Here is a 26,554-nt window from a genome sequence, read left to right as displayed (position 1 = left end):
TGCATGAAAGACTAATAGCAAACAAATGTAGAGAAGGAGTATCCTTCTATCGTACGCCATTCTGTAGACACCTCATACCGTTGAGCATCTCCAATCAAAACTCGTAACGCCCCGCCAGCCAATGCTGTCTGTTCGCAACCCTAGAGGGAAATGTGCAACGTCCAAGGAAATTTCCCACATAGCCGGATCCCAAATCTGTGATCCAGGCCCGGTCCGACTTGCAGGCTGCATAAAGTGGGAAAGCTCAAGAGAACTACAGTGCACTGTTGTCAATATTTGTGTATAGAGGCTTCGACAAACGACATCCAGAAGTAGGATAAAACTTACCTTCCATCGGTGGCGGCAGTTCATACACTCGCAGAAGGTTGTCATAGGTTCATCAGCACTGCGTGTCTGGGCTTGGCTGTATGCCACCATACGCTTCTTACACTTGCCGCACTCCAGCGATTCACTCATACTCTTCTCAGCGATGGGAATCTGCGCCTTCTTCATGTTCTCTTCCTCAAGCAGCGCGTTCTGCTTGCGCATCTCGGCCGACATCAGCTCTTGGCTCGACATGCGAACGAACTTTTCCGCGATGATTTCACCAGACATGACGCCTTTGCCGAGGTCGGCATTGGACTTGACCTTCAAGTTCTGGAACAAGGACCTTATCTTCTCCTTGTACTCTTTCGACTCGCCGTGGAAGGCCTTGAAGGCCGCATTCTCCACTTCGATGGCGCGCTGCAGAACAGAATCGACGGGCTCGGTGGATCGGTAGGCAAGACCGTTGTAGATGAGACCGATACAGTTGTCGCGGGTTGCGGAGCCCGTGCGCTTGACATCTACACCGTCATCCTGGAACTTGCGCTTCTCAGGATCGCCTTCGAACTTCTTCTTGGTGCCGGCGGCGGGCTTGGGCGCAGGCGACGCAGGCTTGGGAACAGGTGAGGCGGATGCTTTGCCCTTCTTAGCGGCCTTCTCTTGCTCGACACACTTCTTCCACTTGGCAACAACTTCGGTGGCGGCGCGCGCGATATCTTTGTTCGCATTCTGTCGGAGTTTGCCCATGAGCAGACCAGCCTTGGTAGTCTGCAAGTGTCTATGTTAACGAGCCATCTTGGAAGGTGCGCACTTGTTGAGGGTGATTCAAAACGAGGGTTGCATAAGGGTAAAAGAAGGATGATGACCTACTCGTAGCATCTCTTCAGTCGGAGCAACCTCCTTCTTCAATGTCTCTATTTGGGACATTATGTCGGCAGGCTCACTCTTGCCGATTGAGCCCTGAAGGGCCTTGACGCGATTCGCGACTTCGCGTGCGTCCAACATTTTGAATGTTCCGCAAAGCGATCGAAATACCGTGGTTGTAGCCTCGGTGTAGAAAGAGAGGAATGTTGTTGCAGCCTTCCTTTCGATGGATGCGGGTGACAATGGTCCTCAATTTAATGGCACCTATTGAAGCTGCCCGAAAAGGCGGACTAGAAGTTTCCAGCAATGCAAGATGACCTGAAGACCACCAAGCAGCAGTGAGAAAAAACAACTGGAATATTGGTAGCAGAATCAAGGTGAGGCGAAAGTGCAGCTGTGTTTGATCATTGCCCGCATGCGGCAACAATGCAGCCTGAATAATGGAATAGCATCCAGCAATCATCAACCAAGTCTTGCGACGGGCAAATAAGGCAATGATGGGGACCCACGTACGCCAGGCTGGGTGGCCCGTGCACGGACGTGAATTGGTCGGCAGGTCGGAAGGTGGAAGGGACGACGGACACCGATGCCGATTAGTAATCCAATCCGGAATCCTCACAATTCGCTGCGCCTTGGACGACTTCTTCGGAAGGAAGCCACTGAGCCCAACTTTGATTGCACTGCATTGTGATGGCAATTGTCAAACATTGCACACGAAAACCCGCTGGCGAAGCGAGGTGTCATTCAATAAGAAAAATACATATAGTTCGTTTCAATTGGGACTTGAGATATTTATTATGAACATGGTATTTGCATTCTCCGGTCGTCATCATTACCTAACTCAGCTTTCTCCCTTCTCGCTCCCCTCGGACGTCGAAGGCGCCTTGCCTTTGACTGAGTTCCACTCGAGGCAGCAATTTGCGACCAAGGCCAAGCTTGCAAGGGGAACAGCAACAAGAAATACCGTCTGGAGCGCCCCGTTGTAATCCAGGATGAGCCGAGTCAACTCGTTCGGGGGCACGAGGTGTCGGAACGCCGTCGTTCCAGCGGCGATAACGGCGTCAACGTCGATACCGTCGAGGTTGTTGTCGGCTGCGATGATGGACCGGAGGCGCGCCTGGAAGACGTTGTTGCCGACCGATATGAATATGGCGCCGCCCAGAGACTGTGCTGCCACTACGGATGCCGTGCCCACAGCTATGTCGTCCTTGGAGAGGACGGTCTGGACGGCGGTGAACCCCTGCTGAATGGACATGCCGAAGCCACCAGAGGCGAGTATCTGCAAGCCTATCCACATGCCGGTGCTCATGTCGGGGTGGAACAGAGTAAACAGGCCGCAGCCTACTATATAAATGACGCTGCCCAAGATGGCTGGCGGGGTGAAATAGCCAACCTTGGAGACGAAGATCCCAGAAAAAAGAGAGAAGAGCGCATTTGCCACGAAATAAGGGATCATGCCAACGCCCGACTGAATGGCCGTGTACCCCCAAACCGCTTGGAACCAAATGGGCAGGAAATAGGTGTGGATAAGCAAGGCACCGTACATAAAGAAGCCTGACAGGCAGGCCGCAGCCACGGTTCGCTGCATCACAATACTGGGTGGGATTAATGCGCCGTCTTGTTTCCACCACTGCCAGGTGGCAAAAGCCAGAATACCCGCTCCGAATCCGCTGAACAGGCCAATAATCTTTGCGCTGCCCCAGGAGTCACCTGTGGTGGTGAACTCGAGTGCCAGAAACAGCATGACCGACGTCGACAAGAGGATAAAATTTCCAATAATGTCTAAATCAATGAGGCGTTCGACAAAGGGACGGTGCAGGTGGTTCTGAGGAGCTGGGTGGAAAACCAGTGCCATGACGATGAGGGTGACCGCCCCAGGGGGAAGGTTGATATAAAAACACCATCTCCATGTCTGGGCAATCGACATGATTAGTTGCATTCGAACACGTTAGCAGGAGATTCTGGCACATACCGCAAGGTCGGTGAAGACACCGCCAACCAACGGGCCAACGGTTGCGCCAACACCGAACATCAGCCCTACTATCGACGAGTAAATCGGGCGTGATTTGAGCGGCACACCCGTAGCAATGATAACAAAACTCCCGGTGAGGATACCGGCGCTCCCAAACCCAGCCACAGCTCGGCCGATGATGAGAGTCATGGAGTTTGGCGCTAACCCCGATATTAACGATCCGAGCAGGAACATGAACATGGCGAGCATGTAAGACCACTTGATATGGAATGATGTGAAAACACGGCCGAATACCGGCTGAAAGGCACATGAGGTCAACAGGTACGATGCGCCATACCATCCTATATCCGGCGTGCTGTGGAACTCGGCCGTGATATACGGGATTGCCTACAAGAATCAGCGTATGTCCATCAGGCTTTGGCCAAGCAAGTCACTTACAGTCGTGATGATTGTCCTGTCAATTGAGATCAAGAACACCACCAAGCTCAATCCAATGATGAGGAGAGCCAACGACCACCCTTTGACTTCGTGGTTACTGCTTTCGAGAGCGTCCCGGAGGCTTTTGTCCACACGATCCGCATCTCGGTTTTCCTCAAAGGACGGTTCCCATGGTACAGTATTTCTGCTCAGCCGCGCTCCGATCTTTCCAGGGTGCCGTTGCTCGCTGATTGGGGTGAGAACCTGGAGCCTCCGGTCTCTGTTTTTCAGATGGCGGTTTTCTTGGCTGCTGTCTGATGCCAAGCGGCTCAATCCGGGCGAGTACATCAACAGGATATCAGAAAGAACACTAAAGCGGTCAGTGTCGAGCGAGAATCGGGACCGCCTTTTCGTTTCGTCTTTGCCATGTGCCGACTCTGGTACATCCAGCTGCGGTTCAGGCTCGTCGGGATTGAAGGACAGCGGCCTCTCGGATGTCGTCGTGGAAAAACATCTAGAGTGCCTATGCATGCTCTTGAAGTGGTCACTGTCGGTAATAGAGTCATGATGCCCATGGTGGTTGGACATTGGGGAAAGTGAAGGGTCGTCGAGGTCGACTGACAGGCGGGAGTCGTCACAAGCTGGCGAAGCTTGACCGGCCTCGTCTGCATCAGAGCCTGGTTGGTCGTTGGAGGACGGCGATGGCCTCAAGGGCCATTCTGTCCCACGCTGCCCCGGTGCTGCCATCTTCTTGCGTGTGGTTCCTGGGTTGATGGGTTCGAACGTGGACATTTTCCCCAAAAGAGCTTCCGTTTTGTTGAAGCCACCACTCTCATGTAAGTAGCCACAGGGGATTGGCCCGGATGCGTGTCGCGTACCCTCGGAGACCAACAATACTGCATGTGCGGTTCACGTCACTGCGCGAATAGTCCAGGTTACTGCGGGAAAAGGAACGTCCTGTGCACTGCTGCCTCGCGGCAAAGCAAGATTTCCTGCAGGGGAACTATTGCACACACATTAGCATCGGGTGGACAACTGCGCAAGCATAATCAAACTTTGGTACCTGACGTGGACTGATCTCGATCAGGGTTACGTACCCAAACTTGGCGATGCCCACCCACTAAATTGTTCTGGGACATGTACCGGGCGACACAAACACGTTGTACCAATAGGGAAGATGATCTCGGGGAAAGAGAATGCCCCCCCCAGCCTTTAGTACAACAGCTCAGCGGCCAGCGTATATACCAGATATAGCAGAAACGGAAAGTCGTCTTTCAGGACCCCCGAGGGTAGCGTATGAGTCGTACGACTCTGAAGGACTTGGTGGGTGTTCAGCTGAGGCTGTCCGGAGGAATCGCCTGCACTGGTCAGCTCTGCCCTTCAGGCAAGAGGAAGTCTCGCTCCAATCTCCCCCAACATACTTTGCCTGGGTCAAGTTGGGTCAATGATGTGCTCGTCTGTCGATCTGTTTACCTTCCACATGGGGACCCGTGCTTTGCTGGCAAGTATTTTGGGATAGATACTGGGTAACTCGGAAAAGAAAAACCAACCGCGGGTTAGGAAATGACGAATACGTCGATCACGTTTCATACTATTATTACTATTGTTTCCTTTCCTCATCTCCTGCCACGTACCGGGTTGAACGATCGGGACTAGCTGTCTGACTATTGCACCAACATGCATTGTAGCAGATTTTTGGACAACCTCGGGGACCCGTCCCTTGGCTATCTGGACCGTGGGTTTGCGTTATGATGACGGTGTCTGATTCTAGTGCTCACCTTGCCGGTGGGGGTATTGGGCCATGTCACTGCCGAAGCCACCTCCCCAGATACACCGTAGGGGGTGCGCCAGCGGCGCCACCTCCCCACCGGTCCACGAAAAGGCATCGTCGCTTGTCCGGTATGGGCTCGCCAGCGGCGCCTCGTGTGGGCGTTGGCGTGTTTAAGGTGTGGACAAGGGCCGATAAGCTGGGCGATCCAATTACATGATAGAGCTCGGTTAAGTGTGCCCAGCTACGTACGGTATCTCAGGTCTCAACGATCTAGTAGACGGGTTGCGATGTTGTTATGTACATCTAATAGCAGCTGAATGCCATATGGATACTAGCGCAACGTGTTAAGGTGACGGACGGGACGACAGGGCCCCTGTAGAGTTCCCAAGATGACGCTTTCCCGCATGCGTCGAACAAAGGTCCTTGCAGAGCGGCCCGGGAAAGGATTGGCGCGAGGAGGATTTCGTAGTGCAGGATCCCCACGACCGATAGCTTGGTGAGTTACCGGCAGGACGGAGTCTTTTCCCACCCGACTCTTCTAACCCTAGATACTTCACAGTTCCTGGCCCTTCCATCCCATCATCTCGATATCCATACATACGTAGTTTGCTAGTTTCCCCCAGAACCCGGCAGGTAATCCGCCAGAAGCTTGTGCCTATGCTCTGATTTGTGGTAGGTAGACCCAGGCTCAGACGAACTGGGCCTCCGTTGCACGCGTCTGTCTAGTCCCCTGTCTGCATGGAATTGCTTGTAGTACGCAACATATCCCAGCATAGGTACATGAATTCTGCCAGGACTGCATACATTGGATATCAAGTCTACATGCGTGTGTGGAGTCGGATGTCCGGCTATTCGCCAGTCACTACATGTATCCATTCTTGTCACCAGCAGAGGCAGATTTCCACTGCGGACTGCTGGTGTGGATGCCTGCAGACCCCAGATGTGTTCTTCCATGTTCCAAGCCTTCTTCCATTGTTGAACCACATACATACGCACACTAACACAGACGCATTCTTTGGTAAAGTCGCCCCCGCCCCCCATTTAGAGTTCAATGGATGCTGACATGCATGGGCGAGAGGGTCTGCTCTCCCGGCAAGTCAATACTCGCACTAAAGCGGCCTCGGGATTGGTCTTTCACCCCTCTCCTATCTCGTATCGTAATTGTGAGTGTGCGTGTGGGTGGGTGGGTAGCTGTGTGGACGGAGGAGGAGACATCTCCGAGACAGCGAGGGCTGGCCCAGCACGGCGGGTCCTTCCAGCTCGAGACGTAATAAATCATGTACCAGCAGGGTTTGATTTCTGAGACAGTCGGGGACTGAACTCTCTTCTCTTAAGTTTGTGGCAGGATTCGTCGTGTCTATCAAAGAAGCCGCGTGTGCCGAGACGGGGGTTAACCAAGGAAAGAAACTGATGATTGGTATGTAAATTTCTGATACTTGGTAATTTGAATGGATTCGACTATCCAAGCGCGTATGATTCTGTTGCACTAGACTATCGTATGCCTGCTGATTCAGATTGGTCCTCTCACTTCACAGCCTTTACTCTGAGTGTCAGTGTCGCCTTGCTATGGTGAGGGACGTTGAGAATCAAGTCAAGCTGCATCGACTGCTTCTATCCGCGTACACACTATATGTGAGCTTTTATTGATATGGTCTATACGATATAACGAGCGGGGAAATTGTATCCAAAACTAGCCTGCGGACTACTGATGCATAATGTATGGTATCTTCGTGGAAAGGAAACCTCCCTCCCGGGGATGGGCCTCATGTGGTGATTATGGCCGTCCGAATCCAACAACGCCTTTGCAATGAACATAGATAATCAAATCAAGAAACTGAAAGTATTTTGAATGAGTGTGTCCTTTGGCGAAGAATCGCACCCGACATAAGGTTGCCATGGATTTACAGGAGTTGAGACCGGCGTAGATGAGCGAGCTGCAGGAGTGTAGTGACGACACCCGCAACGCCCGAGCCATCACTGTGACGACCCAGGGAAACATCGGTGTCGTTACCATGGAACTCCGACTCCAGTGTTGCTTGGCTCTCAGGACCAAGCATTCGTGCAGTCTTGAGTCCATGTTGCCGCTGCTGTTCAACCTTGAGGAGCGTACGTGATACCTCATCCAGTTCCTCGGCACTCCTCTTCTCATTGGCAGTACCAGAAGGAGGGGTCGGCAGCAGGCCAGCAATCTGCATCATAAGTTCAGGAGCAACGGTCTTGCGGCCCGACTTAAAAACACATTTGCTGATCGCAGTAGCAAAGATTGCTTTGTTGGTATCAACGGCAGTCTCGTCGTACGTTTCTTCCTCTGAAGCAGTGCCTCTGTTTTGCTGAGGGTAGAGGGAATAGGACTTGGGCTTCGCAGCACCTTTGCGTACGAAGTGAGTAGCAATGTAGATCCATTTCTCGTCCCAGGAGAGAATTTTGGACCACATTTCATACTCCTCGTACGGCTTGATCTCCTTCTTGAAGCTGCAGCTCGTAGCACCCAGAGCAAATCCGAACATTGGCTTCCTAGAAGCAGAGCTACTCCATGCCGTTGTACCCCCACGCATGTACGCAATAGCTTCCGAGAATAAGGTGCAGACAAGATGACCTCGCGCAATGTCCAAGTCGGAGAAGTAAGAAGAGTTTGTCTTGTGCAAGTTGAAATCAATTTCCATCAGCTGGGCTGTCGAGGAGGTAATCAGCGGCTGGAATATGTGCGCCGGCCCCAAAGCAACCCGTGGGCGCTGTGAGCGGCAAACAAATCGAAACGCGTTCACTATGCGCATCTTTTGGAAGTTCGTGATTAGTTAAGATTCAAGGGAGACGAATATGGCTTCGCTACTTACATGCCACATAAAGGGCATGTTCTTGTGGTTGAATGCAATGAAAGTGCATAGCAGCAAGAACCACAGTGTCGACCAGGAGAGGTGCGATTGAATTAATTGTGTGATAGAAAGCGACAGAGGGGCATCAGCTTCGGATAGATGCCTGACTGGTGGTCGGAGTGCACCATACACCGTCTCATGGCTGTCGTTGATGGAGCCGAAGAGAAGTGTGGTTGACATGTTGACTTTGGAATACCCAGATCTTTGCGAGAACGAAATATGAAATGATTAAGTTACTAGTGTCGGTGTCGTAGATGTACTGGAGATATATGATACCGGTGATGCTTGTTGTATCGCAGTGCCGATGCTGCTGCTGTATTATAGACGTTGTAAGGAAGGCAGGTTGGAGACTAAGGAGAAAGTGTAAGATACTAAGAATCGTGTAAGAAGCCCAATCGACAGTATGGCTGAAAGAATGATATAATTAGGCGAAGCTTTAATGGACCGAGAATCTTCACGACTGCGATGACTTTGTGACACGATCAGTCGTAAATCTCCACAAGGTCCAAAGCCACTTGAGTATTTACAAGGAAGAGTCTTCGAGGCAGACTAGGCCTTCGGTTGAAACCATTTGTCCAAGAATTCGATGTCGAGGGCCGCCTGGATCCGCCTGGAGCGTCTTTGATTAGCAGGATCCGAGCAATGAATACACCAGTTGACCTGTTGGGAGACAACCATCGGATGTGGCAAAGATCGACAGGTAGCGGCCTTTGGTATACCGGAGAGTATGTACCGGTGATCGTGCTATGGTATTAACGGGCACATGTCTGGGCCATCTTGACTTGACGCTGATCTTGTCTGTATTCGGGAACCAAAATAGCTGTCAGGATAGAAGGTACGTGCAGATGCCCCCTTGAGCCTGAAACAGAATTCAAGAGTCACACCGTTCATTGGCAGCGGAACATGCTTCAATAGGTTTACTTGCCTTCCTTTCATCTCTTGAGCCGTTACATGCCATTGGGAACACACCCCGATACATGGATTGGAGGGAAAAAGGCCCGAAAACCGCTTGGTATTCTCTTTGTAAGTGCGTTTGGGGTTCCCCTCGTAGCGCCCACTGGTGAAAGCAAGGCCCGGCGGACCTGGTAACAGGCTCCAAGGCGTGGGACTTGATGTCAATCTTCATCGGTGGCGTCCTCGAACAGGTAAGCCCAGTTAAGCCTTCCACTCGGGCCATAGTAAACAGCCAGCCGGGTCATGGGGACCGAAACTCTCGAGGTCCCGTTGGCACGGAACTCTTGTTATCTGGTGGGATACAGCGAAGCTAATGAACGAAGTGGGTGTTGTCTTCGGTGGGTGTCAAGGGCCACCAATTAGACGGCTTCTAGACAAAGGGCCTTGTTACCCGCGAACGCCGCTGACTGCATTGGCACGGCTGGTCAGGCGTCGAGCATGGCTTTATCCTTAGACGGAGGTTTGCTGTGCTCTCCACCCGGGGAGCTGTGACAATGTTGCTGACAGCCGCAGAGGTATTTGCGGCGTAACGTCACATCACCCACGACTGGGTCGTGAATGGGGGGGCTAGTTCTCGGCATATCAGCTGAGCCATCTTCCCTAGCGTAAAAGGAAGATCGCCTTGGTGTTTTCCCCATATCATTGTGGTGGAGCTTAATACCCAGGCCAGTTCCCCAGTGGCGACAGGCTTGGGGTGCGTCCGAAACATGCTGATGATGACTCAGATGTCGGACTCTAGCTATGGCAGCGCGGGCGGACATTACAGACGAGAATAGAACCCCGTCCCGTGTAGAGCTGAACAACCACATGTGGAGGGTGTCCGGAGGAACTCCGTGTACGTACGTAGACATGACACTGATGATGACAGAAGATGGCGGGCTTGAAGACCTTGGAAGATAGGCAGGATGGAGAAGGGGCTAAAGCGCTGACCAATACCGCCACACGCTCATATGCATGTTAGGCAGCGAAAGGACCCTTCCTGGCGGGAGAAATACCCCGATTTGAGATGCGCACTGGGCTGGTTGTCGATGTGATTAAAATCATGGCCGAGTTAGCAGCGGTGGTTGTGCTGTTGTTGCTTCTAGCGTTTGCCAAGAGCGAGCAAGGGGAGGGATCAGGGACAGGGTTCAGGACTGGAGGCGCTTGCAGGCTTCGCTAAAGATCCGAATTGCCAGATTGGTTAGGAAGCCACTACCGTCGATTTGACGATCTGGCTGAGCTACTGTAAGGTTAAGGCCATGCTGCAATCAATGAGATGGGGGATGGAGGCGCAAGGGCGGAACCCGTAGCGGCACGTCCAAAATTCAAAATGGATCCCTGTCGTCGCTCCCGCCGCTAGCAAGCCAAGTGCAAGCCCGATCAGGGACAGGGGGCTTTTTCCCTCGAGCGTGAATCAACGTCACCCCAACTTCTTTTGATTTTTTTAATGATAAATCAGTATTCGGGAGTCGCAATGCACGGAGAACAGGCCACGAGGAAAGAAGAAAGAACGCAGGTGCCAAAAAAATAATTTGCATCCGTATCCACATCTGCATGCATGTTTATGTACCTAGGTACCTAAGGTAAGATGACTGGCATTGATTGAGGCGGGTTATTGCTTATTTGGGGTCACAACATCGACAGTCATAGGTCGCGTGGAGTTTTGCTCGTTTGCAAGTTTATTAGTGCTATTTGAACTTCAACCCAGAAAAAAGCACCCCTCAACCAAACTATTCCAATATCCCGTATTTCGCCATGACATGCTGAAAAGGAAAGTACATATATAAGTAGTTTCTATTGAGTGACAAAAGAAAATCATCGATTTATTGATATTGGTCGCGATGTGAGTATGGTTGGTATGCAACTGTCAGTCGGTTGAAAGAACCAAGCACAGACGGGAGTAAGAGAAAGGGCCTGTCAGGCTGTGCCGTACCGCCTTTTCGAGAAGTCCGCCTTAATTCATTTCTCGGCCAGCAGCGTGCGTCCGTGAGTGACACCGCTGACGCTGTCGGCCACCTTGTGGGCGCTCTCCTTCATGGTGGAGACGTTGGTCTTGCAGTCCTGAGGCACGCCGGCCTGGGTCTTGCGCCGGGAGACCTTGCGGTAGGTTGCGATGTAGAACATGACGAAGAGCACCAAGTAAGAGCTGAGGATGACGCATCCCATCACAGCCGCGAGGGGCTTGCCGGCGCAACGGCCAACGTGCGGCAACCAAGGGGCATGGGCGCTAGCATAGTAGTCCCAGCATGCGAAGTAGATGAAACCTGTCGGGCAACTTAGTTAGTACCGGGCATCTTTAAGCTTTCGGTATACCCAAGCTGCTGGGAAGGCTCTTGGGGTGTCGACCAAGTCACTTACCGAGGTCGATAATGAATTGCGCGATCTGGAGTCTGGTGATCCACTCCTTCCACCAGACCTTGACGCCGCGAGCACTTTGGAAGTAGTACCAGTACATGACCACATGGACCGTCAGGTTCAGGGTGATGGGCACCCAGGAAACCGAGGTGTTGCCAGCCAGCTGAGTAAAGCAGAGCAGGGCAGTCGCGGGGTGGTGGTAGGTGTGAAGAAACGTCAGAGGCTTCTTCTTGACCATTAGGAAAACGGTGTCGATCAGTTCGATGTATTTCGTGAGGTAGTTCAACTATATATGTTTGTTAGAAGCATGTCCCCGTGGCCCAGAGCGCCACCTTGTCGCTTGTCGGAGACTCACGTAGTAAAGGGTCACGAGAGGCTTGGTCCAGCCATTCGCACCGCAGATGTTCTCGTACAGGCCATCTCTCCAGAGTTGAGGAGCCAGCTGCTCGATGAACAGGACAAGAAGACCGCCGCTCAGCAGGGTCAGAAACAGGTTGTGGATTTTGAACAAGCCGTTCAGCTTGAGGGGTTGACGGTTGCGCATGAACTCGCGTCCGCCAAAGACGACTGTGACATAGAGGACGATCATGCTGACGACCTCGGGCCAGGTCGAAAAGGCCGTCTTGCCTTCGACGAAGCGGAACTCGTCTGCAGGGTAGCCCATGACAGAGGTCCATACATGGTCAAACGCCTTCCAAGGGACCAACGGGATAACACCCGACGTGGCGATGTGGAAAGAGCCGTCCATAGACATGATGAAGCAACAACTTTGAACTGATGCAGGATAAGAAAAGATACTCGGACACTGAGGGATTGTCGACGAGATAAGAGATGAGGACGATTAATGGTAGGTCTCAAATCATCATGCGAGGAGCACGGAAAGATATATGCACTCCAAAGGCACCCGGCGTTCGAGAACCCATGAATGGCATGCCATACCACAGAGGGCTCAGATGTTTGGTCTCGCCTAATTCGGGTACAGTGAATGGGCTCCTTGAGTTCATCGGCTAACTGCCGCCGCCCCAGTCGCGTAGATGGCTTGGGTAGTTCCCAATGTCGATCTCCTTCCCCTTCGGTCACTCGTGCCAGCCCTTTTGCATCCTAGCCAGAGATGCGGGTGATGGTGGAGTTGCCGTATGCGAACAATGGTGCTGGCTAGGGAAGGAGGTGGGGGTGCCTCCTATGCAATGATTCGCACAGGGTTTGCGTGTTGACGACACCTCCACCTGCGGCTGATAGGTGCAGTCGAACGTGTGTCTACTCGCAATAACCAGGGTGATACAGCGGGAGAAATTGCCGATCGTTCTGTGATTGGCGCAGGGTGGGAAGATGCGCCTTGGCAGCGGCCAGAGCTGGTGTGTAACCACTCAATTGGGACCCGCGGGCAGACCAATCTCTAACTTACTTATCACCAAGACATTGTGTGGTTGCCGATCCCAACCTCAGCTTGAGTATAGTCCCAAACCGTAATGGCGTCCCCCCTGTACTTCTCCATACTCGCCGGCTCAGCTCCGGCACTGGCTCCGAGTCACCTCCTACACCACCAGCCCGAGATGCTCCTCCCGCGCTGAAGCAATCATCGGTGGCTTCCCCTAGTCTTCACCTCTACCAACGCCCTCTAGTACCTTCAACCGTCCTGCTAAGCACTATTAGGCCGAAATGACAGGACGCCCAACCCGGCATGCACTGGAAGTAGTAACGGTGAAGGGTTGACGTCACAGCCATACCGTTGAGTAGGGGGCCAGTGGAAGGCTTCCAATGGTGATAGTAGTGGTAGGGGTATCAGCAACATCATGTTCTTTGCTTCTTCTTGGAGCCAAGTAATTCGGGTGGATGCCGGACTACCCGGGTATTCCCTGCTTGTCCGATAGACAGGTATACTGAGGCTGACAATGGTGCACCCTGTTCCACCTCCCGAGGAGAAGTGATTGGCAGGGGGCTCCCTTGCCTGAGATTCGACAAGGCCAACCGTACGTTGACCCTGCATCACTGACTGCTTTCCCAATTTGTGATGTCTGAGATTTTCGTCGTTCTAGAGCACTACCCGCAAAGATCGTCTTCACAAGGCCCCCCCGAAGCCAGGCGCGAGTGGGGGAAGGGGGCGGCCAGTCAGCTCCTCGTATAGCACCCGAACTTTGCTAACTTGGTGTCTCTTCTCATGGCTGACCAGTCAGACCACAGCAGGCCAGCTCCCGAAGGCTATCGCGTTGTGATGAACATCTTCATGATGCAGAGTTCAGGTTTCAGTGGAGCCTCCAATACCCTTGGCTTGATTTCCCTGCGCGACATTCGGGGGTTCGTGAGCAGCGAGGGGAGATTGTGAAGGGACATCTGGCTGACATGCCTATAAAACTGCTTTCTTGCCGATCAGTCCCAGTCTTGGCTGCAACATCACAACCACTTCCCGCTTCTTACCCATTCATAGATATAACAACACTCACGGACTTCACTTTTCCTTACTCCCTACCTTCTGTTATTGTCTCGTCTAACCCTACTGCACCTGGCATTTCCATTCTAAGTCAAGGCATTACCATGTCTAAAGTCACCCTGAACACTGTCGTGGCAGCTGCCGGAGCTGCCTCGATTGCTTGGGCTAAGCATGCCGAGCTCCCTATCTTTTCCACCGTCGCCAAGGCTTGCGCCGCCGTCATCCCTCTGTACGCCGTCCTGTGGTGCAGTTGGATATACCCATTCTACATCTCAGAGCTGAGGCATGTGCCTACCGTAACCGGCTTTCCCCTCTGGGGCCAGTTCTTCAACATCATCACCGAAGAGTGCGGCGTGCCGCAGCGAAGATGGCACAAAGCACATGGCCCAATCATTCGCTACTTCTTCCCCTTCGGCTCCGAGCGTCTGTCCGTCGCGGATGACGATGCGCTGAAGCACATGACCGTCCGGAATCCCTACAACTACCCCAAGCCTCTGCGCGCGAAGCTCTGGATGGTCCGCATTCTCGGCGAGGGAGTCCTGCTGGCCGAAGGCGCAGAGCACATCCACCAACGCAAGTCGTTGGCTCCTGGCTTCTCCATCCAGTCCATCCGCGCCCTCACCCCTGTCTTCTGGGAGAAGTCGCTCCTGCTCGCGAAGTGCTGGAGGGACGAGATGACGGCGGAGGGCGTCACGACCAAGTCATTCGAAGTCCTCGAGTGGCTGAACCGAACCACGCTCGACATGATTGGCAAGGCCGGCTTCGGATACGAGATCAACTCTCTCGAGTTTCCCGAGACTCCTATCCGTGAGGCCTACCGCCTTGTCTTTGCCTTCGACATTGCCTCCCGCGTCATGCACGGTCTGCAAGCCTTCATCCCGGCCAGCAAGGCCATTCCGTCCAAGATGAATCAGGATGTACAGACATCTCGCAGCATCATTCTGGACAAGGCGACCGAAATCGTCACAGAGAAGATGGAACAGGCCGAGAACAACACTGGTGGCAAGGATATCCTGTCTCTCATTGCCAGGGATAACAAGAAGCTGAAGGACCAGGGCGAGCCCGGCCTGTCCATTGAGACGATGCGCGACCAGATCATGACATTTTTGGGAGCTGGCCACGATACAACCGCGACGGGTGTTGCCTGGACTATCCACCTTCTGTCCACTCACCCCGTCATCCAGTCGCGCCTGCGCGAGGAGATCAAGGACCACATGCCCTTCCTCTTCGACAAGCAGGCCCGCTTCGACCCCGAGCAGATCATCAACGCCGACGCCGACAAGCTGCCCTTCCTGGACAACGTGTGCCGCGAGTCGCTGCGCTACATCCCGCCCATCCCCATGACGGTGCGCGAGGCCATCGCCGACGACGTGCTGGCCGGCTACAAGGTCCCCGCCGGCACCACTCTCTACGTGCTGGCCAACACCATCAACCGCATGCCCGAGTACTGGGGCAAGACGGCCGACGAGTTCGACCCCGACCGCTGGGACGACCTGCCCGAGTCCTACACCGCCAACGCCTTCATGACCTTCCTGCAGGGCCCCCGCGGCTGCATCGGCCGCAAGTTCGCCGAGACGGAGATGAAGATCCTCTTGTGCTGCGTGCTCAGCATGTACGAGTTCAAGCGCGACGGCAACGTGGAGGACCCCGAATCCCTCAAGATGTGGAGGCGTAAGTTCTTCTTCCGCAAGCTTCTATCTGCAGTCTCACCCACGGCCCCCCTCCTTCTAAGACCGATTTGGAGACCAAAAGCTAATACTCAATTTCACAGTGGTACTTCGTCCTCGAGATGGCGTTACCGTCAAGGTCACGGCGATATAGTTGGCCGTATATGTGGCATTGCCTCATGGGAGTGGCTTTCACAGTACATTGAAGATAGAAATAATTGAAATTTTGTCTGACGCTTCGGGGAATTTTCAGGGGATTAAAGACATCTTACTTATTGGTTCATAGTGTGGCGTCACTTTTAAGTTTGTCTTTCTTGGTACACCACATATTGCATTTCCTTGGGCTAGGGGGCAATAATTGAGTTTTCCAGCAGGGGGCATCGAACATGTTCTCTATGTGTACGAGTCCAGAGTCATTAACGAGATTTTGAGACAAATCCCATTACCTGGGTAGTTATGGGTTTCACGAGGTCCTGGTCCAAACACAGTTAGTATTCAATCTTGCCGTTGACATCTGCATATTACATTTGCGGAACAGGCGGCTGTCCAGCCGGTAAAAGTCAATATTATTTACTAACCGTCTACATGCAGCGGGCGATACACATATCTGGTAGGTCTTGCTCAGATTATGAACTGTTTTCTCGCACTGTACAGAACATGGACATCGTGGTGATCATGAAGATTATGATCTTCAGTCCTTCAAACAACTATCCGACATTCTAAAGAGCTGAAATGTATCCCCTTAAATGATATAGCACTGCTTCGTTAATACTTCCAACACACATGTAACCCGCAACAAGGTCAGCTTCGCTAGCCAAACATTACACAGAACAATACGGTGATTCGAAATGTTACTACGATCGAATGCTGCAACACATGAAGAGGCTATTCACATAATGACCAAGGAAGAAATATGCCGAAAGAAACGGATTGAGGAATTAGAGTTCTCGTTCGATCTATGGAATGTGCAAGAGAGCCCCCCTACGTCTCGGCGAAGGAAGCGACATGGTGTGGGTTGGACGGACCCAATTAATGCTTTCTTGTCAACCAAAGTGAAGAGGCGATCCAGGTCCTACGCCCAGTCAATCCAATAATAAAATGATACAGCGGCGGCTAAAGGCAAGACGGTTCCAGCTTTCGGGGCGATGCTGATAGGTCTGACCCTTCCATTCAGGAGTTGTGAGAGTTCTGTGTTCCCTTGACATTGATGGGGTCGCAGACGGAGATGCCGAGGCCAAGGCAGCTGTTGTCGTTGGACACGTCAAGGTCAGGAGAGACGACGGGAGATAAGTTGATGAGGCCACCGCCGCTGCCGCTTTGGCCCGATGGGGTCGGGGTGGTGTTGGAGGTCTTCTCCTTGCTGTTGTTGTTGCTGTTGTTGGAGTTCTGGGTTCCTCCGACATTGATGGGGTCACACGCAGAGACACCAAGGCCCGTGCAGGAACCGTCGTTGCTGAGACCGACTTTGGGGCTCACGTTGGGGGACACGTTGATGAGACCGCCGTCCCCGCCCAGCTGCTCGACTTCCTTGACCACCTTCTCGAGTCCGAGGAGGGGCAGACTGGTGGCCGCAGTCGCGAAAGTGAGGAGGAGAGCGCTGACACGCATCGTGGCTGTAGAAAGAGTGTGGATTTGATTTGGGATGTGTGAATTAATTCGGTTAATAGTGAGAAGAATGAAACCTCTTCAGAGAGAAATCGGGCCTCGAGTGGTGTATGTAAGTGTCTGCGTGTTTCGATAGAGACAACGGGGAAGCACAGTCAAGAATGGGGAGGTTTGCGGACCGGTTTTGAAGCGATTGTCATCTCTCGGGGAGCTGAACGGTGGAACAGATCTGGAGCTAACGACGCCCATGTGAAGATCCAAATAGTTGCCATGTGCGTCAATGTTTCCATGGCTACTTACTTCTTCTCGTAGGAAGATTGAGATATTAGGTCGAGCCGTCCCGGTTACGCCAGACTGAGCCGTTCCGTTTTTGTTGCTTTTAGATTGGAATAGGGGCTGCTAGAAGAATGACACCTGCGGGCTCACTAGCGGCTGATGATGATCGCTTAAAAAAGAAAGCGGGCACTAGCAGGAGCAGCATACAAGCCGGGGCAGATCTCACTATATCCATTTCGACTAGATCTCGAGCTAGAGGGACGGGCAGATCTAGTACGACGACGCCAAATCTCGGGACAGTGCGTCAGGCCAGCAACCCATTGCCGCCTACATGAGGCCCTCCTTCATGAGGGGGTTAGCTTGGCCTTGGAATAACATGCTAACGATGCCAACGTAGTACGCATAAGGTTTTGCCTGCCTATAGTCAGGAGAACGCCCTCGGCGAGACTCCGAGGCCTATTCCGTTATCATTGCGTAAGGGGCTTGCCTGCACAAGGCTCGCTCGAGCAGCAGCTTACATGGCGGGAGCTTCAATCGAACATGATTGGCCAAAGACACACAGCAATGGTTATCGATAGTGTCCGACATTCAGCATGGTATCACTCACATTTCTTTTTTCTGTCTTCATGCCCGAAACTTCTGTGCCGTGTTGGCCTTGTCCATCTAGACCATCAGCGCCCGCGGTGACCATTTTGCTGCATAAACACTCTACTCTGCGTCTCCCTCGCCTCTTCTAGTAGACCCAAGTTTGTTTTCTGGGGGTCCTCCAATTTCCCATCCCGTCGCCAAGATGCATCGATACGCCAAGGCTACTCTGCTCCTCCTTGTCGCCTTGGTGGTTTATACCATCGCCAAGTCGAAGCTCAACAAGCGTCGCAACAATGCGAAAGCCGCCGCGCTGGGTTGCCAGTCGCCCCCTGTGGTCCGCAGCAGGAACCTGCTGGGCAATTCGGTCCTGAGGGACTCGATGAGGGCGACCAAGGAGGACAGGGGCCCGCAGTTCGTCGTCGACACCATTGACTCCTGCGGACCCGACTGCCACACGGTCAAAGTGCCCATCCTGGACTACGAGATCATTTGCACTCGTGATCCCGAGAACTGCCGGGTGCTCTTCACGAGCCCTGACTTCGACATCAGCGACACCCGACAGGCCAGCTGGATGCCCCTGCTCGGGAAGGGCATCTTCACGAGCCGCGGCGACATCTGGAAGCACAGCAGAGCCCTTTTGCGACCCCAGTTCTCCAGGGAGATGATCAGCGATCCAAATCTGGAGGAAGAACACCTGCAGAATCTGTACGAACGCTTGCCAACCAATCCGTCCACAGGATGGACCGAAACTGTTGATCTGGCCCCGCTCCTGTTCAAACTCACCCTGGACACTTCTACCGACTTCATCTTTGGCCGCTCGACGTACACGCTCAAGAAGGGCGGTGCGATCACGGATAAGAACGGCAAGGAGATTGACCACCACTTCAACGAAGCTAAGGTCTGGATCGACAAGCGAGGCGCGCTCGCCAAGTTCTACTGGCTTCTGAACAGCAAAGAGTTCAAGGAACATTGCGACACCATCCACCATTTCGCTGACTCGATTGTAGCGGAACGCCTAGCCAACAAGGTCGAGAAGAAGGGTGGGCGGTTTAACTTGCTCAACGAACTTGCTGTAGCCACACAGGACGCCAGGAAGCTCAGGAACGAGACCCTGCACGTCTTGATCGCCGGCCGCGACACCACGGGGTGCCTCCTAGGCTGGGTCTTTTACTTCCTCGCCCGTCACCCCGAAGTGTACCAGAAGCTTCGAAAGACCGTGCTGGAGCAGTTTGGAGAGAACCAGGCCGATTTCCGCGCGCTGAACAACTTCAATTATATCCAATGGGTCGTCAACGAGTCGCTGAGAATCGCGACCGTGATCCCCATGAACGAGCGCCGTGCTCAGAGAGATACGGTCCTACCAACCGGGGGCGGGCCTGACCGGAAGTCCAAGATCTTTACGCCGAAAGGCACTCAGGTCATTATCCCCCTGTACGCCATGCAGCACCGCAAGGACATCTGGGGCGAAGATGCTGAAGATTTCCGCCCGGAGCGGTGGGCCACTCACCGTCCGGGTTGGGAATGGCTCCCATTTGGAGCCGGTGCACGGAAGTGCCTGGGCCGTACGTTGAACTCTACCTACCCCTAACCCTCTTACCCCTGACCCCTAACAGAGAAGATAACCGCTAACCATCAACCTCGGCTCTACAGAACAATTCGGTCGCCAGGAGGTCAGCTACATCGTCTCCCGTTTCTGCCAGAAGTACGACCGCATCGAGAACATGGAGCAGGGCGATGGGCGAATCAGACTTCACCACGCGATTGAGAACCGCTCAGGCACGGGCGTGCAGATTCGGCTTCGTGAGGCCAAACACTCAACCTAACCTAATACCATCCGAACCTCCCCCTCCCTTCTCCCATAGTTAATGACACGACTAATTAGAACCGTTTCGACATAATCCTTTGTTTGATGCAAAAACCATGATGTGGTGAATGTTTCAATGGCCTCCTATAGGAATAATCTTCATTGTTTCCTTTTTCGTGTCAATGAAACTCGGCGGTCTTTGTTGTCTGCACTTGCAGAGACCGTGTTCATGATGTTCTCAGATTTATTCGCTATGTTGTCTCAGACAGTCGTTGGTCAAGCAACTTCCAGAGAGCCTCAGAACGAACCCCAAATGACGCCTCCGGTGATGTCACCGGGCATGTCCGACACCACATTGTGTAGCCCATCCATTTCAGGCGACAGCGAGCATTGGGAATCGCTGCAAGCCCTCTCGGTCGTTCTTCAGAAAGGCCTGTCACTTCACCGAAATGGCCCGGCTCAGGTGCGCATGTCAGAGCAGTCCCTATACAACCTCGTGACGGCCGGGGAGAACGATTTCCTCGAGATCGTCGTGAAAAACGTCCCAGGACCACCGGGCCGTAAATCCTCCACCTCCTCCGAAATCTCGACTATAAGCAGCCAGGAGAGAAGCCAGACACCTCCGAAGAGATTAATTCACGCGGCACCCCGACCTAAAATGGCTCGTCGGCCCGAGCCAGAGACTTGTGGGAATTGCCAACGCGAGGGACATACGATCCGAGATTGTGTGGGCCCGGTGGACGAAGGCGGCAGGATAGATGGCTGTCCCAAATGTAACATGGCCAGGACACACATGTACGACGACTGCCCGCTTCGGGACAGTGTAGAAGATTTCGACTACATCTACCGCTTCCGTCAACGCAAGCCGCCCATCAAGAGTTGGATGAGCTGGGAATGTTTTCTGGGCCATGATTCAAGAAACACCAGCTGGCCGCGCTACATCCCATGGTCCGCCGACTTTGCGTGGGATCAACAGAGGCGGGCGTTCCTCGCCCACCGGCCCCCAGAGTGGCTTCATTACGAGTACGATCAAATTGGCATGCCCGACGAAGAGGCTAGCCTTCGCGAGATAGACCCAGACTCCGAGTTCTTGGATTTGTGATCCTGCCAATTCCGAGTAGGACCGAGACTGGCCAAGCCTAACGTACAAAGCGGCTGCATGGAGACCCGCCGTGGCAACCAGATCAGAACTTGCATGGCAACTGAGACATCGCTAGAGGAAAGACAACCAGGTGTACTCAGGGTAGCAACTCTGACGTTCTGGCGCATCCTATCTCATCGGAAAGGGTTCGATGTTATTTCGGGGATGTTGGTTGGCTTGCGGAATACCCCCGAGGTGCGAGCGCGATCCAGAGGTTCTCTGGGGCTGAAAGGTGTTTGAGACGGCAGACGGGTCGCCAAGATCTTGCCGTGTCTCCATTGCCATTGGAGTAACTGTGTGGTAACAGTTGGCGACACGGAACTCGATACACACCACCGGTCAATCAGATCGCATGTGGATGTGCTCCAATGAGTCCACCAATCAGTCACCCATAGCAGCGTTCCTGTTTTCAGCTTCTGTCGCAGCCACCAAAACGGCTGTTCAGGGCGAGGGAAAGGGCGTGCAACATTGCGTAAACACCCGCAATCGGAGTGGAGGGCATTCAGAAATCATTTGGGGGCAGTCCGGTGAACCAATCCTCGTCGATAGGTTGCGTTGCCGGGGGGAGATGATGGCAGGATGGTCAATCGTATCGACAGTATGTGTACTTTCTTTTGGCTGCTTGTAATATTCATCATTGCCTAGTGTTGCAGATCTCAGTCAATATTAGTGTAGGCAAACCCAGAGACAACCCGATCTTCCATCCGACATACATAGCTCCCAGATATGTACCTACCTACCTGCCTGCATGTAGCCTTGTACTTTCCCTCACCAACTGAACTCGGATTTTCAGAAGAAGGAATAACTAACTGGAGGAGAAGCAGGGTCGTTCTTGCCTCTAACGCAACTTGCGAAGGCCGCTCGCTACCTGCAAGGGAAAGTACACGGCCTACACTCCCGTCTTCAGCGCTAACAGGGGCCATGGCTGGCCATCAACGTCACGGCTGGTTCTCGGTGGAATTAAAGCTTCCTTTCGATCGAGACCACGATCTCACCCATATTGTCTATATGGCTTCCTATTCTGTCATTGGCGCCAGACAAGCTCCCAAGGCTTTGCACCCACAGTCGCACCCAACACTGTGGCACTTAGGAACAAAAGCCCCGTAGCCAGCACCGGGAGCAAGCATCTCCGAGATGTGCGATTTGACAGAGGGGTGACTTGAACTTCCTTTCGGGCGACATGGTTCTATCCCCTGCCAAAGGTGTATAGGTTATGGGACCCTCCAGCTGGGGGAAGTACTCAATGGCTCAGGCTCTGTATTCAGAAACAACTCGCTCAGTCGGTACATAGCAGCCGCTTGGGGAGAGGGATCTCTGGCCTAAGCACACTGATCGGCGGTGCTCCATTGCATCTTTGACTTGTAAATGCACCGCACATGTAGGGGTTGGGAAGTATTGGGAGAACCACAGGCCTATCAAGTGTCTTTGGTGATGACCTGAGCCATCCGCCCGGGTCAGATTAAACACTATCCTCCACAACACCGACCAAGGCGGTATGCCATGTCGTCAGCAACGATATTGTGATGACGGAGAAGCTCACACACCTCATCTATCAGCGCGTAGACTATCTGTGATCGACGTATTGCCTGTGTTGGAAGTTAAATATCATGTCTTGTAAATACTTGCTGTCTCACAGGCTGCAATCTGGTCCCCAAGATCCCCAAATTTGAACCAGTATCCGAGCTAAAGAATAGGAATCCATCACATATCTACTCGATCTTCCGCTGTTACACAAGTCTTCACCCATCACCGATTTTCCGCATTCTTTTAAGAAGTCCAGCCCATCTTCTAAGACATATCTTCCGAGTCCCTCGTTATAGGCGCCATGCACTTTGTCACCTCCTCCGTCGTGATGGCCGGCCTGGCCGTAGCCAATGCGGCCCAGCCGGCACCCAGAATCACCCCAGCACCGGCTCTGGTGAACCGCCAGGACTGGCAGAATGCGAGAGACTCCGCACTCGCGGCAGCCTCCTCTGCGGCAGCCCTGGCCAACTCTATTGATGCCGAGTTCAACAAGCGGGGCGTACGTGCATTCACCCCCTTCCCTCTTTTCTTCCTGTGCGCTTCTACATCCAGTTAAACCGAGGTTCGGCATCGATTCACCTGGCATTCCGACCCCTTCTCCCCTTGTATTGGCATTTCTCGGTCATGAAATCCCATGCGTGAATAGGCGTAAAGCCCCAGACCCCTGAACACGCAGCTAATCGAGACGTCTCTTAGTTTTTTGATAGTGATGGCGCATTGTTCGGCGCCTCTATCGCCAAGGCTCAGGCATCGGCCTTTGCCAGCCTGTTCTCTGCTGACGATGATGACAGAGACGAGAAGCGCGAGGTCGCCGAGCGCAGCTGGGAGGACGCCCGAGATGCGGCCCTCTCGGCGGCGGGCGTCGCCCAGGCCGAGGCCTCCAAGGTCGCTGAACAGTTTGAGAAGCGCGACTGGCAGCAGGAAGTGTCGGCCGCCCTGGCCAAGGCGTCTTCATGGGAAAACGGCGAACCGTGAGTGTGTCCAAGTTGCAACCAATGCTCTCCCTACCCCCTGAGACATCATTACCCATGGGTCTCAATCATTCCTGCCACTCAACCCTCGCGATGGAACGATTTTGATGTGAAATACTGCAAATACTAATGACGCAAAAAAAAAAAAAACAGGTGGAAGGCTCAAGAGTCGTCCGTGATGTCAGTAGCAAGCGCGGCGGCAGCCCACGCCAACGAGGTCGCCGCCGAGAACACGTTCAAAAAGCGCGAAAGCTGGCAGGACGTCCAGTCGGAAATCCAGTCGGCCGCCTCTCTGGTCCAGTCCGCGGCCTCGAGAATCGCTTCCGATTTCCAATCCGCGGCTACGAGCGTCGCGTCCCAGTTCGACAAGCGGGAGGACGTGCAGTCGGTCGTCGACTCGGCGACCAAGCAGGCCAGCGAGGCGGTCCAGAGTGCCGAGAGTGTGGCGGCCACTGCAGGGGCTTCAGCCGTCAGCCACGGGCAGTCGGTCGCCTCCAGCGCTGAGAGCGTTGCGTCGACTGCGGCTGAATCGGCCACCACGCACGCGAGCGAGGCCGTCAAGAGTGCTCAGAGCGTCGCGTCCAGCTACGAGCAGGTCGCGGCGACGGCGACGGGCGACGCCAAGACCAAGGCTTCGGCAGCCGCGGCCAGTGCTGACTCGGTCGCCTCGTCCGCCCAATCTGCCGTCTCGTCCGTCCACTCTGTCGCCTCTTCGGCCCAATCCTCGGTCGAGAACGCAGGTGCGACTGTTACGTCGACCCCTGACAGCGCCGCTGGCACGCTCGAAATGACGGGCGTCATGACGGGGGCAGTGGTTGCGGCGGCTGCTCTGGTCGGTGTCCTTCTGCTGTAATGAAGGGGTTCTTGCTTCCTCGGGGAATGGTGTACGAATAGAATGGTTCCGTAGATGTCTTTTCTAGTAATTCGTTATAATTATCCTCGCCGACAGATAAAAATATAAAGTCCTTATCTGAATTGAGCATCCCAATGAGTGGCTATTATAGCTTGTAGCATCCTATGATGCAAGTATTTCCAGTAATGCCTCCGTGATGTTTGATATGTTCTCAGGCGCCTTCAAACACATCGATACATTCACGAGCGGCGAATCTCCCAGTCAAACAACAATCCTTTGCACTGCACTACTGTAGTGGTGGTGGCGTGTTTGGGATCCAGTCCTGGATTTCCTCCGCGTCAGGTATGAAGGTACATGTTTCCAACACACCCTGAAGTTACTTCGATAATCTCACGTGCATGGACTGTAATATGTGGGATGTCTACACCACCTTTCGCCCCTATATCCAAGTCCCAACCCCCCACCAGTCCGAGATCTGGTCACTTTAACTTTCACCACTGAGAGCAGGCTCATAGGCCCATCACGAACGATCCTTGCCAAAGAAAAGCCTCATTTGAAACTATCTGTAACAAATTCGAAGACCTGCAGGCTTCAGATTCACAGTAAGTTATGTATACGTAGTTACAAGAGACCTTGGTTCGCTATATATATCAAAACTTGAATCCGGCCCCGTCAAATGCTTATCGCCCAATCCCAAGCTTCGACCAATCGCCCGACCACTGCCAGTGTGATCACGGTGACTTGAATTGTCAAATCACTACTCATGGCACGCCCGTTACACGCCTGCGGCAGCGCTATTAGCCTAGACTGTCAAGAAAGCCTCGACGTGTCGCATATGTTTTTGTCGCTGGTCAGAATGCGAGAAGTGGGCGGCACCGTCCAGTGTAACCCATTTCACTTTCTTGATACGGCCGAAGAAAGGTTGCATCGCCACGTCCTGGGCCTCATCGTCGGACCCGTTGATCAGAAGGGTGGGAACATTGATACTGCCCAACAGTGGGATGCACGTCCAGTCACGAAGTGAGCCGGATATATATAGCTCGCTGGGACCGTACCTGCACGTATTGTCAGCATGCGTCTATGACGGGTCCAACTCATGCTGATCATGGGAAAGGTGAGCCTTACATTGTACCGTACGTCGTCGGATCCTTGGCAAACCAGTCAAGTGCAGCCTGGACCTCGCTTGAGGGCCAAGGCCGCTTCAGGCTGAGATGTCGCTTGTAGAAGACCTCGATAGCAGCCTCGTATTCAGGGCTCTCAAAGTCGTGTTTCTCTTCCGCGCGGCTGAGCGTGTCTTGAATGTCCTGTGGAAGTTTGTCCCTCAAAGCTGTGATGCCGATTCGCCACAGATCCATGCTTGCCAGGCTGCTTGTGATGATGAGACGTCGGAGGTTCGCCGCTCGCGAGGGTGTCGCGGCCCATTCGGCCACCAGCATGCCACCCCAAGAATGACCATAGACGTCAATGGGTCGTGCTTGGAGCCCCAAGTGGCAGATGAGGTTGTCGAGTTCGTCTTTGAATAACTCGACCGACCAAAACTTCTCGTCGCCATTCTTATCTGGTAGATGCGTGGACCGCCCATTTCCAATCTGGTCGTAGAACACCAGAGGCATTGAAGAGGCAAGGTCTGTTAGTGGTAGCAGGTAGTCATGGCATGCCCCGGGGCCGCCATGAACTACGACCAGGGGTGTCTTGGATGCGTCGAGCTCGCCCACAACTTTGTACCATGTTTTGCAGGGCTCGGCAAGGCCAGCGACCTTGAAATCAGCGGTCCCCTCTTGTGTGTAAACCATCATTGAAGCATTCGTCTTCGAACCCTTGAACGCGTGTGGGAGAGGACAGTCAAGACTGCACCGCGAAGAGGAGATTAGCCTTCTGTTATAAACTGAACCAACATGCGTCTGCACAACCCTGCCGGTCAAGCTCCCTTGCGTCCCTGCCCCTCACTTTAGGTATGTACAGAGACCGCTCATCCGAACTGCATCCACCTCCATTTTCCCACCTTAAATCGCGAAATCCCTATGTTTTAATAAATTCGTAGAAATTCTAATTTAAGGGTTATAAAATAAATAAAAATACTATTTTAAAGGTATTTATATATTAGTTATTGTATAATTTTAAAAAGCGTTACGTATTTATTATTAATATTTAAAAATATCGTAAAATCGCTGTTTTTACGAGCATTTTAAGGGTGGATGCAGTTCGAATA

General features: G+C 53.2%; 10 protein-coding genes across 10 annotated transcripts; 4 read left to right on the top strand and 6 right to left on the bottom strand.

The window, feature by feature from the left end:
• Nucleotides 1–244: 244 nt before the first annotated feature.
• Nucleotides 245–1,308, bottom strand: PG986_003435 (transcription elongation factor s-ii; the record flags this gene model as incomplete). The annotated part of the gene is made up of 3 exons (XM_066839657.1): nucleotides 245–253; nucleotides 328–1,071; nucleotides 1,174–1,308. 3 exons carry the CDS (start codon nucleotides 1,306–1,308, stop codon nucleotides 245–247), a joined length of 888 nt encoding a protein of 295 aa, XP_066704721.1.
• A 700-nt stretch (nucleotides 1,309–2,008) lies between these two features.
• Nucleotides 2,009–4,348, bottom strand: PG986_003434 (uncharacterized protein; the record flags this gene model as incomplete). Its single annotated transcript, XM_066839656.1, has 3 exons — nucleotides 2,009–3,079; nucleotides 3,140–3,526; nucleotides 3,578–4,348. 3 exons carry the CDS (start codon nucleotides 4,346–4,348, stop codon nucleotides 2,009–2,011), a joined length of 2,229 nt encoding a protein of 742 aa, XP_066704720.1.
• A 2,880-nt stretch (nucleotides 4,349–7,228) lies between these two features.
• PG986_003433 (uncharacterized protein) lies at nucleotides 7,229–8,380 on the bottom strand (the record flags this gene model as incomplete). The annotated part of the gene is made up of 2 exons (XM_066839655.1): nucleotides 7,229–8,101; nucleotides 8,162–8,380. 2 exons carry the CDS (start codon nucleotides 8,378–8,380, stop codon nucleotides 7,229–7,231), a joined length of 1,092 nt encoding a protein of 363 aa, XP_066704719.1.
• Nucleotides 8,381–11,092: 2,712 nt separating this feature from the next.
• Nucleotides 11,093–12,242, bottom strand: PG986_003432 (Elongation of fatty acids protein 2; the record flags this gene model as incomplete). Its single annotated transcript, XM_066839654.1, has 3 exons — nucleotides 11,093–11,397; nucleotides 11,492–11,774; nucleotides 11,844–12,242. The coding sequence occupies 3 exons, from the start codon at nucleotides 12,240–12,242 to the stop codon at nucleotides 11,093–11,095; spliced, it is 987 nt and encodes a 328-aa protein (XP_066704718.1).
• Nucleotides 12,243–14,020: 1,778 nt separating this feature from the next.
• On the top strand, nucleotides 14,021–15,737 carry PG986_003431 (uncharacterized protein; the record flags this gene model as incomplete). The annotated part of the gene is made up of 2 exons (XM_066839653.1): nucleotides 14,021–15,587; nucleotides 15,688–15,737. The coding sequence occupies 2 exons, from the start codon at nucleotides 14,021–14,023 to the stop codon at nucleotides 15,735–15,737; spliced, it is 1,617 nt and encodes a 538-aa protein (XP_066704717.1).
• A 1,016-nt stretch (nucleotides 15,738–16,753) lies between these two features.
• On the bottom strand, nucleotides 16,754–17,191 carry PG986_003430 (uncharacterized protein; the record flags this gene model as incomplete). Its single annotated transcript, XM_066839652.1, has 1 exon — nucleotides 16,754–17,191. The coding sequence occupies one exon, from the start codon at nucleotides 17,189–17,191 to the stop codon at nucleotides 16,754–16,756; it is 438 nt and encodes a 145-aa protein (XP_066704716.1).
• A 1,063-nt stretch (nucleotides 17,192–18,254) lies between these two features.
• Nucleotides 18,255–19,875, top strand: PG986_003429 (uncharacterized protein; the record flags this gene model as incomplete). The annotated part of the gene is made up of 2 exons (XM_066839651.1): nucleotides 18,255–19,614; nucleotides 19,703–19,875. The coding sequence occupies 2 exons, from the start codon at nucleotides 18,255–18,257 to the stop codon at nucleotides 19,873–19,875; spliced, it is 1,533 nt and encodes a 510-aa protein (XP_066704715.1).
• Nucleotides 19,876–20,169: 294 nt separating this feature from the next.
• Nucleotides 20,170–20,958, top strand: PG986_003428 (uncharacterized protein; the record flags this gene model as incomplete). Its single annotated transcript, XM_066839650.1, has 1 exon — nucleotides 20,170–20,958. The coding sequence occupies one exon, from the start codon at nucleotides 20,170–20,172 to the stop codon at nucleotides 20,956–20,958; it is 789 nt and encodes a 262-aa protein (XP_066704714.1).
• Nucleotides 20,959–22,822: 1,864 nt separating this feature from the next.
• Nucleotides 22,823–24,345, top strand: PG986_003427 (uncharacterized protein; the record flags this gene model as incomplete). Its single annotated transcript, XM_066839649.1, has 3 exons — nucleotides 22,823–23,020; nucleotides 23,218–23,492; nucleotides 23,646–24,345. The coding sequence occupies 3 exons, from the start codon at nucleotides 22,823–22,825 to the stop codon at nucleotides 24,343–24,345; spliced, it is 1,173 nt and encodes a 390-aa protein (XP_066704713.1).
• Nucleotides 24,346–25,147: 802 nt separating this feature from the next.
• On the bottom strand, nucleotides 25,148–26,138 carry PG986_003426 (proline iminopeptidase; the record flags this gene model as incomplete). The annotated part of the gene is made up of 2 exons (XM_066839648.1): nucleotides 25,148–25,400; nucleotides 25,471–26,138. 2 exons carry the CDS (start codon nucleotides 26,136–26,138, stop codon nucleotides 25,148–25,150), a joined length of 921 nt encoding a protein of 306 aa, XP_066704712.1.
• Between the last annotated feature and the right edge of the window lie 416 nt (nucleotides 26,139–26,554).

The sequence above is a fragment of the Apiospora aurea genome (assembly GCF_038362705.1).
Source record: "Apiospora aurea strain CBS 24483 chromosome Unknown utg000002l_segment0_segment0, whole genome shotgun sequence".
NCBI lineage: Eukaryota > Fungi > Ascomycota > Sordariomycetes > Amphisphaeriales > Apiosporaceae > Apiospora > Apiospora aurea.
Note: the sequence above shows the minus strand (reverse complement) of the source record. Positions and strands in the feature narration are given on the sequence as shown.